We start from the raw sequence: 10667 nt of genomic DNA, 5'->3' as shown, positions 1-10667 counted from the left end.
CCGCAGTCTATCGATACATCGGCACAGAGAACATACGATATTAAGGTGACCACTAATAGCAAATAGATTAGATTAATCGAAACATCGATAAGTAGTCTTTCGCGTTCGATAGTGTCATCGACTTTTGTGCATGTTAAGTCTGGGATTTTTAATCTGCTGTTTATCTTGAGTCGCAGTGTATTTTTAAGTTCGATTTATTTAAACAAGGCAACAATTGTTTATGTTGTGAAGTTACAGTTTCTGTACTCATAAAGAATCATTACTTCGAGAAAACAGGATCGTCGAGCTTGATCGGTGACACATCTGTCTGTACCATACACAGAACAAAGTCTAAACAGGAAAGAAGAGCATTGCGAAATTCGGGAAACACCACGTAGCCGAAAGATGCCCATAGATACGCGCGAACTGATGGAGGCGATAGCCATCGTGGCGGATGAGCGCAATGTCCGCGTCGCCGTAAAGCAATCCGGCAAAGGAGCGGCCATTTGCGCGGCCTGCTCCTTCGCGGGCGGCATGCTCTTGGGTCCAGTTGGACTGGCGGTAGGCGGGGCAGCAGGCGGAATCGCTGCCTACAAGATGACCAGCGGTAAGAAGCAAAAATCAAACAAAAAACCACTCTCATCATCCGATTTACCAACAACACACAGGTACCTTCCGACCCCTGGGCGAAGTTATCCTCAACGATTTAACCGACACTCAGCGGGAGCAGCTGGTGCAGCACGTGTCCAAGGCCATAGCCGAGGTACATCCCACCGATGTGGTGATGCTCCTGCCGCTGATCGTCCAGAACGCCTCCATCCAGCAGGCGGTGCTCAACACGGTCATGTCCTTTGTGACCAACGAGCTGCGCATGCAGATTGTCGACTGACCTGCTGCTGCTGCACAAAGTGCTATCAGTGAAATCTTAGTCAAAATCGTTGTGATCTGTGTAGGTTTATTAATAATAAATACTCTATATGTACATAAATATTTGGACTATTCCCACTCGACGTTCACCTGCTCCCAGTCGTCGACGAACGGCTGGTCGATGGTATCGATCAGCAGGCCGCAGAAGAGGCAATCCGCCGCCAGGATGTCCTCGACCTCGGTCTTCAGCAGTGCCCGCTTTCGCTGCAGCTCCATCGCCTGTTGTTTGGAGGAGGCGCTCGACTGCGCTTGTGGCTGCACCTCCGCCTCCAGCTGCTGCTTCAGGATGCTGAGCTGTCGCGCCTGCTCCTTGGTGAGCATGGGCACAACCTGTTTCTCGAGGCAATCGCTGTGGAACTTGTGGCCGCACATGAAAGCGAAGAACGGCTTGACCAGCAGCATCATCTCGCAGATGTCACAGGTGTCCTGCGCACTCATCGTGATGCTGTGCTCGCGCAGCTGCTCCAGCTCCTCGGCCACGCGATCGGATTGCTCCTTGGTCTCGGCCATTTCGCGCTGCAGCTCCTGAATGCGCTGGTTGTAGTCCTGTCGAGCAAGCATAATTCTGATTAGTACAAAGGTTATCCACAATAGAATGGCAGTCCTTACCCTCAGAGCATCGCAGATTGGCTCCTTGAAGTTGTCGATTTTCTCAAAATCGGCAAAGAAGGGCAGCAGATCCTCGATGCGCAGAAGGTCGCACTCCTTCAGCAGATTCAACGCCTTCTTGACGTCGTCGGTTCCCTCGATATCATGTTTCGCTAAAAGAAAACCCACGTCATTAGATGCCAACATTCAACAAGCAGAGATTCAGTGAAATCCAGTTACCTATGCGAAGCCAGAGCTTGCGGCGCATCTTCCTGTCCGTCGGCCGCGAGGCGGTCTCCTTGGCCAGCTTCATGTCGAACGTGAGGGCCAGATCCACGGCGGAGATCCACTTGCGCAGCATGCACTCCAGAAAGACGCAGGCCTCCTTCACCTTCAGATCGGTGCAGACCTTGAGGGCGTAGTGGATGTCGTAGTGCACGAGGCTCTCGTCGCGGCCCTGAATCTCGAGGTACTTCATCAGCAGCTTGTGATCGTGCTCCGCGTACAGGTGCAGCAGGAAGTTGTGAATGGCATCGTTGGTCGTGTTCAGCTTGTAAATGGCAAACTCGAGGTAGCGCTGTGTCTGCTCCGTTGCTCGCGCGTCTCCATAACGATGAGCGTGGGCACCAGCTTCTCCACCTCCAGCCGGGAGCCCTGGGCCATCAGGGCGTCCACTGTGGGCTTCGGCAGTTTCGATATCAGTTCGGGCGCATACTTGTAAAAGAGTTCCGGGTTCCGCTGGTTGCTTAGCGTCTGCAGTGCCTCCGCGTAGCACTCGGCCTTCAGTTGCTGCCCCACTACTTCATCGTAGTCACCGATGGCGATGGCGAACTGGGCCATGTTGTGGGGATCCGCGTGCTCGGCGATCAACTGCTGCACTGCCTCGCGGTTTTGTCGCGTGCAGAGGAGGACAGGTGGCTGCGTCATGAACTCATCGTACTCCGTCTGCCACGCCCGGCGCCACTCCTCGTTCTGGTCGGGCGTGTTGATCTGGATGAGGTAGAGATCGATGAGCCAGATGACCAGAGTCTTAATGGCTTCCGCTTCCTCCTCGTCCACTGGCTCCACATCCACCGGCTTGGTGGTCAGTCTGCTGAGGCGCTTCTTCACATAGTTGATGATGGGCCGCTTGTCCGGCAGCACCATGAACTTAAGGCACACCTCCTCAAAGGACTTGTCCGTCTCCGCGTAATAGTCGGCGGCCACTTGATAGGACCCGTCCGCAAAGGCGGCGTCCGCCCGCTGGCCGAGCACCAGCTGCAGGTGCTCTGGATCCTCGGCTGCGTGCGCCGTGGCCAGCTCATACTGCCCCTTGTCGAGGTAGATGCGCCACACGTTGCGCTCCTCGCGAGTCACGCGCAGGTTGAACACGGTCTTGGCGGTGTAGACATATATGGAGCCAGTGAACTCGTCACGTTCGATATTTATTGGCCTGCCAACGCGGGCCTCGTCGAAGGCTTCCTGGTAGACCTGCTCCTGGTTCAGCAGGCAGATGGCCCTTATGTGGTCTGCGTACAGCAGCACGGCGTGGTACTCCGTCAGTACGAATGCCCTGGGAATGTTCAGACGCCGCTCCTCGTACGACAGATGCATGGCCTTCTCGAAGTCCAGGTTGATCAACGTGCTCCCAATCAGGGTAGTGGCGCTGTTTCCTTCGATGGAAAGCTGTGAGACGAAGTTAAAGCTGATCTGCCGTGTTACTAAGTCAAACTACTTACCTCGCCCACACGAATGCCCTCGCCGCACAGCCACGCCCACTGCTTCGGATACTTGCTGTTGGGCGGTGCGAAGAGGCGAAGCTGCGAGTAGGTCAGGTCTGTCTTGCGCTCCTCGCAGTGCGGCTCCTGCACCCCGCTCACATAGCCAGCGAATATGGGCTGCAGGGAACGCTCCTCGGCCTTCAGCGTTTCTTGGAATGTGTAGATGCACTCGGGACTGGTGACCACGACGATGTACCGGCTGCTGTTGGGCACTCGGAGCAACTTGAGACCCGTGATCGGGTACTTGGGGCGACCCAGGCCCAAGTCATAGAGCTGTTTGCGCTGAACGTGGCCATCAGCGGCGGGGTTCAGCTCCGTCTCGAATATAAGCCCACGACTTGTGCCGAGCAAAATGGAGCCGGTGGTCGACTCGTTACCGTGGTACGGATTGAAGGCGACGGCGGTGATCTCGTGGTCCTTGAACTTCTCGATGCGCCGCACCTTCAGCTGCTGCGCTTGAGGCGATTCCAGGCAGTGGATGTACAGGAAGTCTGGCGAGACGCCGGCTGAGGCGGATTTGGGGACCAGCGCGATGATGACATGGTGGCCGGTGGGGTCCAGGAATAGTCGCGTTATCTTGTACCCCGAGCCCGAGAGGTATTTCTCCAGGGCCACCTCTGCAGCAAGAACATAGATGTGTTTTGGATATACATAATAGTCAAGAGGTGAGCATGCTTACCTCCCGGCGGAATAGCGCGCGGCAGGAAGAAGCGCAACAGAGTGGTGCGCTCCGCGGTGCCCAGGATGCAGACGAGCCAGTTCCGGGAGACGTTCAGGTGCATCAGGTCGCCGGTGCAGTTGCTAGGCACCCGGAGCACCATCTTGTGCCTGCTGAAGATCTCTTCCTCCTCCTCCTCCTCAAAGGGATTGCCGGAGGCTGTGGCCACGTAGGAGTTGCCCGGGGCACCCCGCTCGACGCGGGGCAGGAACTTGGGCTGGTTGGGCATTCCCTGGGCCATTCTGCTGGTTTTTCCTTGTCGGCAATGTTTATTTCCCCCGATTTACGCCCACAGCAAAAGTGATGGCACTCCAAGTATCGATAAGTCGATGAGCAGTTGGTTGAGTAACTATCGATACGGCCCCGGCAGGGATTGAAATCGATAGGCATCTGACCAATCGACCAATCGAAATTCAAAAATTCAAATTCAAAACCGTTTCATAATCAAAAGAAAAGAATTATTTGATAGAAAGTCCGCTATTGCTTGATCCAATCCCACAATGATTACAAATATAGCAATTTTTTTTATATTTTTATTAATAATTAGTGTTTTTTTTTTTTTTGTATACATGTAATTATATTATTTATATATATTTATGTTGGATGCGTGCCTTTCTGCCGTCGTTAAACATGTGTCCGAATTCCAAATGGAGTCAGTACACTTAAGCATGCAAAATGCCATCCGTTTTTGATAAACATCTCTCACACTCCTGACTCGATTCATATTTGAATATTTCGATTTTAACTGTTTTTTTTTTTTTCTGCGTTGCATTCATAATTCTGTGACACAACGTCAGTTGGCTTCGAAACCACTGCGCACAGCGGGTGATTGATTTTTCAATAGGGTTATTAATAAAAAATGTACAATTAGTTTGTATACATGTATGTTGTATGCATGAAATGAGTTTCTTGTTATTTGTGCAATTTATTTACTAACGTGTAATTCTTTGCTTGACTTTACGATAATTATTCATCTGACTTCCGATTTCTCCATTTCCATTTTTGTTTTCTGTTTTTTGTTTTTTTTTTTTAATAAATTCGGACTTTAAAAGTGTTCGAAATTACAGATTTATTATTTCTAGAAAATCCTACAAAAAAAAAGTAATAATATTATTAATGTAAATGTTCTTTCAGGTTTCCTTCGAATACAACTATCTGCATATGTTGTGCGTTGATTTGTATCGGTGAAGGATGTGTCTGCGTATAAGTGTATCTATATCTGCATCTGAATCCGATTCTCTGTCGGTCACCTTGGCGGCCGAGTGCGCCGTGCCCCAGTAAAATATGCATGTGAGTATGTATAGCCGAAAGTGTGAAAAAATGCAACAGCATAAACATCGTTTTTAACTATTAGATAAAATCCAAAAAGTTCGTTTTCCGAGTCTGATTTGCAATTTCCCTTTTTTGTTTTGGCTTGCTCGTAATTAAGCTTAAACATTGTTATCGCTTACTGGGCGCTATACAATTAATTTTTAAAATTTAAATTTTGTAGTTAATCACAGATTTTTTGTTTTAAATACCGAAAAGTTAAATTATTAAACAGGGTAGTTCCGAAATGTATTTGGCTTTGTCCATATTAACATATGCATATATGCCTGTACACATATAGAATCATATATATGCACATTTATTGTATATTATATAATAAATAATTTTGACTAATAATTTTCAATTATCTAATTGTTTTCCGATTCAAGTTTCGTGTTCGAATTTGTAATAATTTTCATTTTCTTATCATATTGGATGCTTGTGATATGCGTTGCATTTTTATCAATAACATTACGATTTGTTCATCATTTAAATTTCGCTCACACATACATGTACAAGGTACTTGCGCGTGTGCCTTTGTCTTTGTCTTTGTGTGTAATTTCTCTTGCATTCGAGAGTGACAGATAACAACAGATAAATAGATATTTAGATAGAAATTCAGTGACTGACATATCATATGTACGTCTCTGGTGTCTTAGCTTTTATGCCTTTGAGTGTAGCTTGGTTTCGGGTGGGGAAAGTGCTTCAAATATGGATATACATATACTTTTCTATTTCTAAGAATATTTTTATACGAACTTTAGAGCTATCAACTACATTAATATGATTCAAAATCTTCTCATTTATGGTACGAATATATGCGTCTCCTTCAGTTTATTTTGGCCATGCTAGATCCTCTCGTTAGTAATTCATTCCTCTGGTTATTTTCTGCTTGGTGACTGACTGACTGACTGACTGTAAGTACGATCTAAGTGCGATGAGGGGTTGCAGGTCGGGGGATTGGCAACCAGGAAGGGTCTTACAAGTAGTTCCCTGAGCATTTGTTAGCTTCCCTGAGTTTTTCCTCTACTTCCTATAGGGGAGGTCAAACAAAACGCTTTACAACTTAACGAAATAGAAAAATATGAAGTGTATACCTTTGTAACGTATCGTTTGGGATGAGGAAATTATAGTTTGCGGATTTTTTTTTTCTTAATATGATTTTTTTTATTGTGTAACATATGCCAAAAAGTATAATTTTGAATAGGTTTAATTGAATATATATAAACAATACGTGAATAAGGAAGGTGCACAAAAAATAATACAAAAGTTCGCATTCACAGTTTCGTAGAGTATCTAAACATAAATTTTGAGAGACAGCCTTACAGTCTCGTAGTTGTAGTAACATAATTTAAAATTATAAACAGCCAAAATGGAATTTCGTACAAAGAAAATGAAGAAAATGTTCACTTTCACTTTTTTTTAAGATCACAGTTTGTTGCATTTGCATTATTTTTCGTTTTTGTCTCTGCTTTTCTTCTTGTATTCGCTTCAATTGAAAAAAGTAATAAATGTAGTACGTCTTATAAGTTTAAAGAACTTAATACTAGAATAATGTGTAATTCGTCAAAGTATAAAATATATTTAAAATTAAATATGTACTAAAAATACAAAAAAAAAAAAAAAAAAAAACATAAATACATGTAAAGTATATTAAAATGGAAGATTTAACTCTATGCGATGAAAACGAGAATCTGGGGAAAGCAATCGCATCCCGTCCACCTATCCCATCCCCTCTGTCGTCAACCTTCCCTTTGCGACCCCCCACAAGTATCTGTAAGGTTGAATAAATTAATTAAAACTATGTCAGATCTACAAAGCGCACCTGCCCCGATTACTGTCCGATATATAACTGAAAACGCTGTTAAGCCATGTAAATTAACCTGGATGGAACTTCGTTTGAACGCTGATAAGTGAAGAGACTTGTCGAAACCCCACCCCGTGCTGATCACCAATCCCGGGGCTTCCTATCGTTACTCCTAGGGTTCCGTTTTGGGTAGCATGGCACAAAGAATACTTATTACTCGTCTAAAACTGTTACTATTCTTACTACTCGCACTGCAATCTGTATGTGTATTTGTTACTGCTCATGATACTGCGCCTATATCTATGCTCTGCTGCGATTGACAAGATATCGGAGAACACGCATTTGATGATGAAGATGATATGCCCGTTAAGGTGTGTTGATTGGAATTAAGTAGCTGTCTATCCCGACGTTCCTGCTGCGGTAAATAGTGTGTGTGTTAATATTAGGTGTAAATTGGTTTTTAAATTTAAGAAATTCCTGAGACATGGATTTGGTACCCATTTTGTCGTACCCTTTTTGCTTATCTTTTTTTTGTTTTTGACACTGAATTTGTTTAACACAGATGTAAGTGGGTGGATATTCTTTGCACTTCTAGTCTGAGTAGGGGCAGTTAGGTGTTCTCTTCTCTAGTTATATCTGTGTTAAAGGCGTTCCCGATAAACCGATGTACCTTGAATAGATATTGCTTTGTAGCTCCCCCCGTGAGGTATGTACAATAGTCGGCAGTGCAAACTGTTGCTATTTCTGATTCCGATTCTGCTCTGTTTTGGATACCCGCATTTCTACTGGAGAAAACATACTACTCTGCACTCATATGTATTTGATTTGCTCTGCTTCTCTGCATATGCATTCGCCCTTTCGTTTAACAATCTTTCTGCTCTTCGCGGCTTGCGACTTGTTATTAAATTTAATTTCAGAACATTTGTACTTAGCTGGTGAAAAATCACTGAGTTACTTTGCGGTTTTTGTTTAATGCGTTAATCCTCGATTTGCAAAAATGTTTACAGCTCTTCTTCTTCTTCTTCTATACACCACACGTACTAGTACGGGTGCCTGTGCGTCGGTGTGTGTGTGTATATCGGTACTATATATATTGTATATATGGTAAATGGTGTAAAGTATATACATGTATACATAGACTTTAGTATAATTGTTTCTCTTTGCTTACACGTACACATATGCATTCATTATGTGTGTATATAAAAAAATGACTTTAATTTCTGTTACTTTATTCGTCGTATATGTATGTGTATAAGCAGAAAAAAAAAGTATTTTCCACTACATACTTGATATTTTATCCCTGATAACGTTTTACTTTTGTTTGTTGTTTTTGTTTGTTTGCTTGTTGCTTGTTAATTGTTACTTGTTACACGTCTCTCTGTTCTATCGACTTTATGTTGAACATTAGATTTGCGTTTATCTTAAGCTAGTCTTACATATGTCCTAAATTTACAGTTAGGTTCCTTCGAACAAAAAAAAAATAGACACACATCTCTTACTCTACTCTGCCGCCGATCTTTATCTTTTTCTTACTGGAATCCGACTCTTTAGAGAACGCACGATGGCGCAGCAGTTGGCAAATAAAATAATTGTATGAGTATAAACTAGCAAAAAAAAGGAAGGTTTACATATATAATATGGTTACATTTTAGTTGCATGATTGTGTGTTTGTGTGTGTGTGTGTGTATGTCTGTTAACGTTGCTGTTGTTGTTGTTTGCTCGAACCAAAACAACAAGAAATCTTTGCGGAGCTGCCGGAGTTGCCGGGGCGGGAGCTGAGTTCCGGAGGCGCCCGACAGGTGGCGCAGATTCTATTAAAGATTCGGTAGTGTCAGTTTCGGCTGCAGACTCAGATTCATTTGATGGTGCAGTTGCATATGCAGCTGCGTGATATGTACCATTATTGCTCCGTCCGTTCAGCGCCCGCCCCGCAATCTGGCCACGCCCCCCCAGCTTGAGAGTGCTCGTGTGTGTGTGCGTGTGTGATCTAGTCCTTCGTTCTCTTCCCATTTTGTTGTCGTTAATGGTAAACATAACTCTAATTCTAATAAGTATTCCTTAAACGCAACTTCACGTTGTTTGTGTGTTTTGTGTTTTGTGTGTTTGTGTTTATGTTGGTTGTTGGTTGGCCTGCCGCCTGTGCGGCTTCCAGAGGTATTAATGATTTATCGAAATTATTTACACGATTTTTGAGGTATTGCACATGAAGCAACGAAGGTGCTTCAACTACTAAGTAGGTGAGAGCAGCACAAATAACTAATGGTACGAATAGATACATGTGTATAAAAAAAACTCTGGCATAATAGTAATCGTAATAATTACGTAACATAAGGATAAGAATAATAAAACAGTTGACGCCAAAATATATGTATGTATGCCTAAAGCTTAGAGTACGCACGATGATTAATAATATTAACTAATGTATATAGCAGGCTGAGGACCCCGCCTTATGGAGCGGGGGTCGTCGGTCCAGTGCGAAAACAATGGGCAAAGTATTTGTAGCTGGTCTTGACTGCTGCTCACTGGTCGTCCGACTCACTGATTGACTGACTGACTGACTGACTGACTGACTGACTGACTGACTGACTGACTGAGAGACGGGGCTGGAGACCAACGGCTGGCAGATTCGTTCCTTAAAAGATGGCGTTCCAACTTAGCTCCTATTGGATGCCCGGTGGCGGCTGTCCCAGCTCGCTGGTGAAGTCGAACAGACTCGTCCGCGGATGCGAGAGGGCGTGGTGATGCGGATGCGGATGATGACCGTGTCCGTGGCCATGACCCACCAGCCCATGCTTGATGGCCGACGTCTTGAGCAGCCGCTTGAGCATGCCGCTGGAGCCGCGGTGCTGCAGGCTCTTGTGCGTCGTCAGCGAGTTCTTGGTGCGGTACCGCCGGTGGCAGAACTCGCACACGTACAGCGTGTCCGACTGCTCGTGCTTGTCCTGGAAGTGCCGCTTCAGCGAGTAGTAGCACGAGAAGGTGCGCCGGCAGTAGGGACACTCCTGCGGCTCGTTGATCCCGCCGCTGGTCGGCGGCGGCATGCGAAGCGGCAGTTGCGGTGCGCCCGCCTGGGCCACGCCCCCTCCGCCCGATGCTGCCTGCTGGCTGCCCGGACTAGAGCCGTTGTTGCTGTTGTTGTTGTTGTTCGCGTTGTTGTTGCTGCTGTTGTTCGTGTTGCCGCTGCCGTTGTTGTTGCTGATGCTGTTGCCGCTGTTGCTGCCATTGCTGCCGGAGAGGACCGAGGCCGAGGTGGAGGAGCAGAGGTTGCTGCCCACACTGCTGCCGACGCTGCCGGGACGCGGCGGCGAGGTGGCATGCCCCAGGACATGGCCGTGGGCATGGCTGTGCAGGTTGTAGACGGCGGCGGCCAGACTGCCGTTCAGCGAGCTGGTGGGCGAGGTGAGGGCCGTGGGCGGCGACGGCGGCGATGAGGTAGAACTGGTGGGCGAGGTAGCTGCGGAGCGGTTGATGCTGTGCGGTCCTGCACAGGAGACAAACAAAGAAGGGCATTAGAGCGTTTCGGACTGGGCGTGGTGGCTGAAGGGGGGTGGAAGGGGGTTCATTTGGGTGGTGGTGGAGA

At 46.4% G+C, this 10667-nt stretch overlaps 3 protein-coding genes across 4 annotated transcripts in view; 1 reads left to right on the top strand and 2 right to left on the bottom strand.

Moving 5' to 3' along the window:
- Positions 1-109: 109 nt before the first annotated feature.
- Positions 110-967, top strand: LOC108097305 (protein C19orf12 homolog). The gene is made up of 2 exons (XM_017199520.1): positions 110-586; positions 648-967. Exons 1-2 carry the CDS (start codon positions 385-387, stop codon positions 866-868), a joined length of 423 nt encoding a protein of 140 aa, XP_017055009.1. The 5' UTR covers positions 110-384; the 3' UTR covers positions 869-967.
- LOC108097304 (vacuolar protein sorting-associated protein 18 homolog) lies at positions 918-4276 on the bottom strand. Its single transcript, XM_017199519.2, is given in 6 exon segments — positions 918-1452; positions 1516-1667; positions 1735-2085; positions 2088-3159; positions 3213-3871; positions 3934-4276. Coding segments are annotated over 6 exon segments (2991 nt in total). The 5' UTR covers positions 4214-4276; the 3' UTR covers positions 918-975.
- A 242-nt stretch (positions 4277-4518) lies between these two features.
- LOC108097185 (broad-complex core protein isoforms 1/2/3/4/5) overlaps positions 4519-10667 on the bottom strand; it is a 49737-nt gene continuing 43588 nt past the window's right edge. The window contains exon 8 of one of the 2 annotated variants that reach the window (XM_017199329.2): positions 4519-10568. In XM_017199329.2, coding sequence (XP_017054818.1) covers positions 9748-10568 — 821 coding nt within the window. In that variant the 3' untranslated portion in view covers positions 4519-9747. The remainder of the gene's footprint in view (positions 10569-10667) is intronic. The other variant, XR_001771763.2, reaches the window with a different exon arrangement.

This window comes from Drosophila ficusphila, unplaced genomic scaffold (assembly GCF_018152265.1).
Source record: "Drosophila ficusphila isolate 14025-0441.05 unplaced genomic scaffold, ASM1815226v1 contig_198, whole genome shotgun sequence".
Taxonomy (NCBI): Eukaryota; Metazoa; Arthropoda; class Insecta; order Diptera; family Drosophilidae; genus Drosophila; species Drosophila ficusphila.
The sequence above is the reverse complement of the archived record's forward strand: the minus strand, read 5'-3'. Positions and strand labels throughout refer to the sequence as shown.

What these genes read in the sequence shown, in the direction of transcription:
- LOC108097305 (XM_017199520.1), top strand. Translation starts at nt 385, where the DNA reads ATGCCCATAGATACGCGCGAACTGATGGAGGCGATAGCCATCGTGGCG. An exon ending in TGCCTACAAGATGACCAGCG is followed by an intron (nt 587 to 647) that starts GTAAGAAGCAAA and finishes AACAACACACAG; the next exon opens with GTACCTTCCGACCCCTGGGC.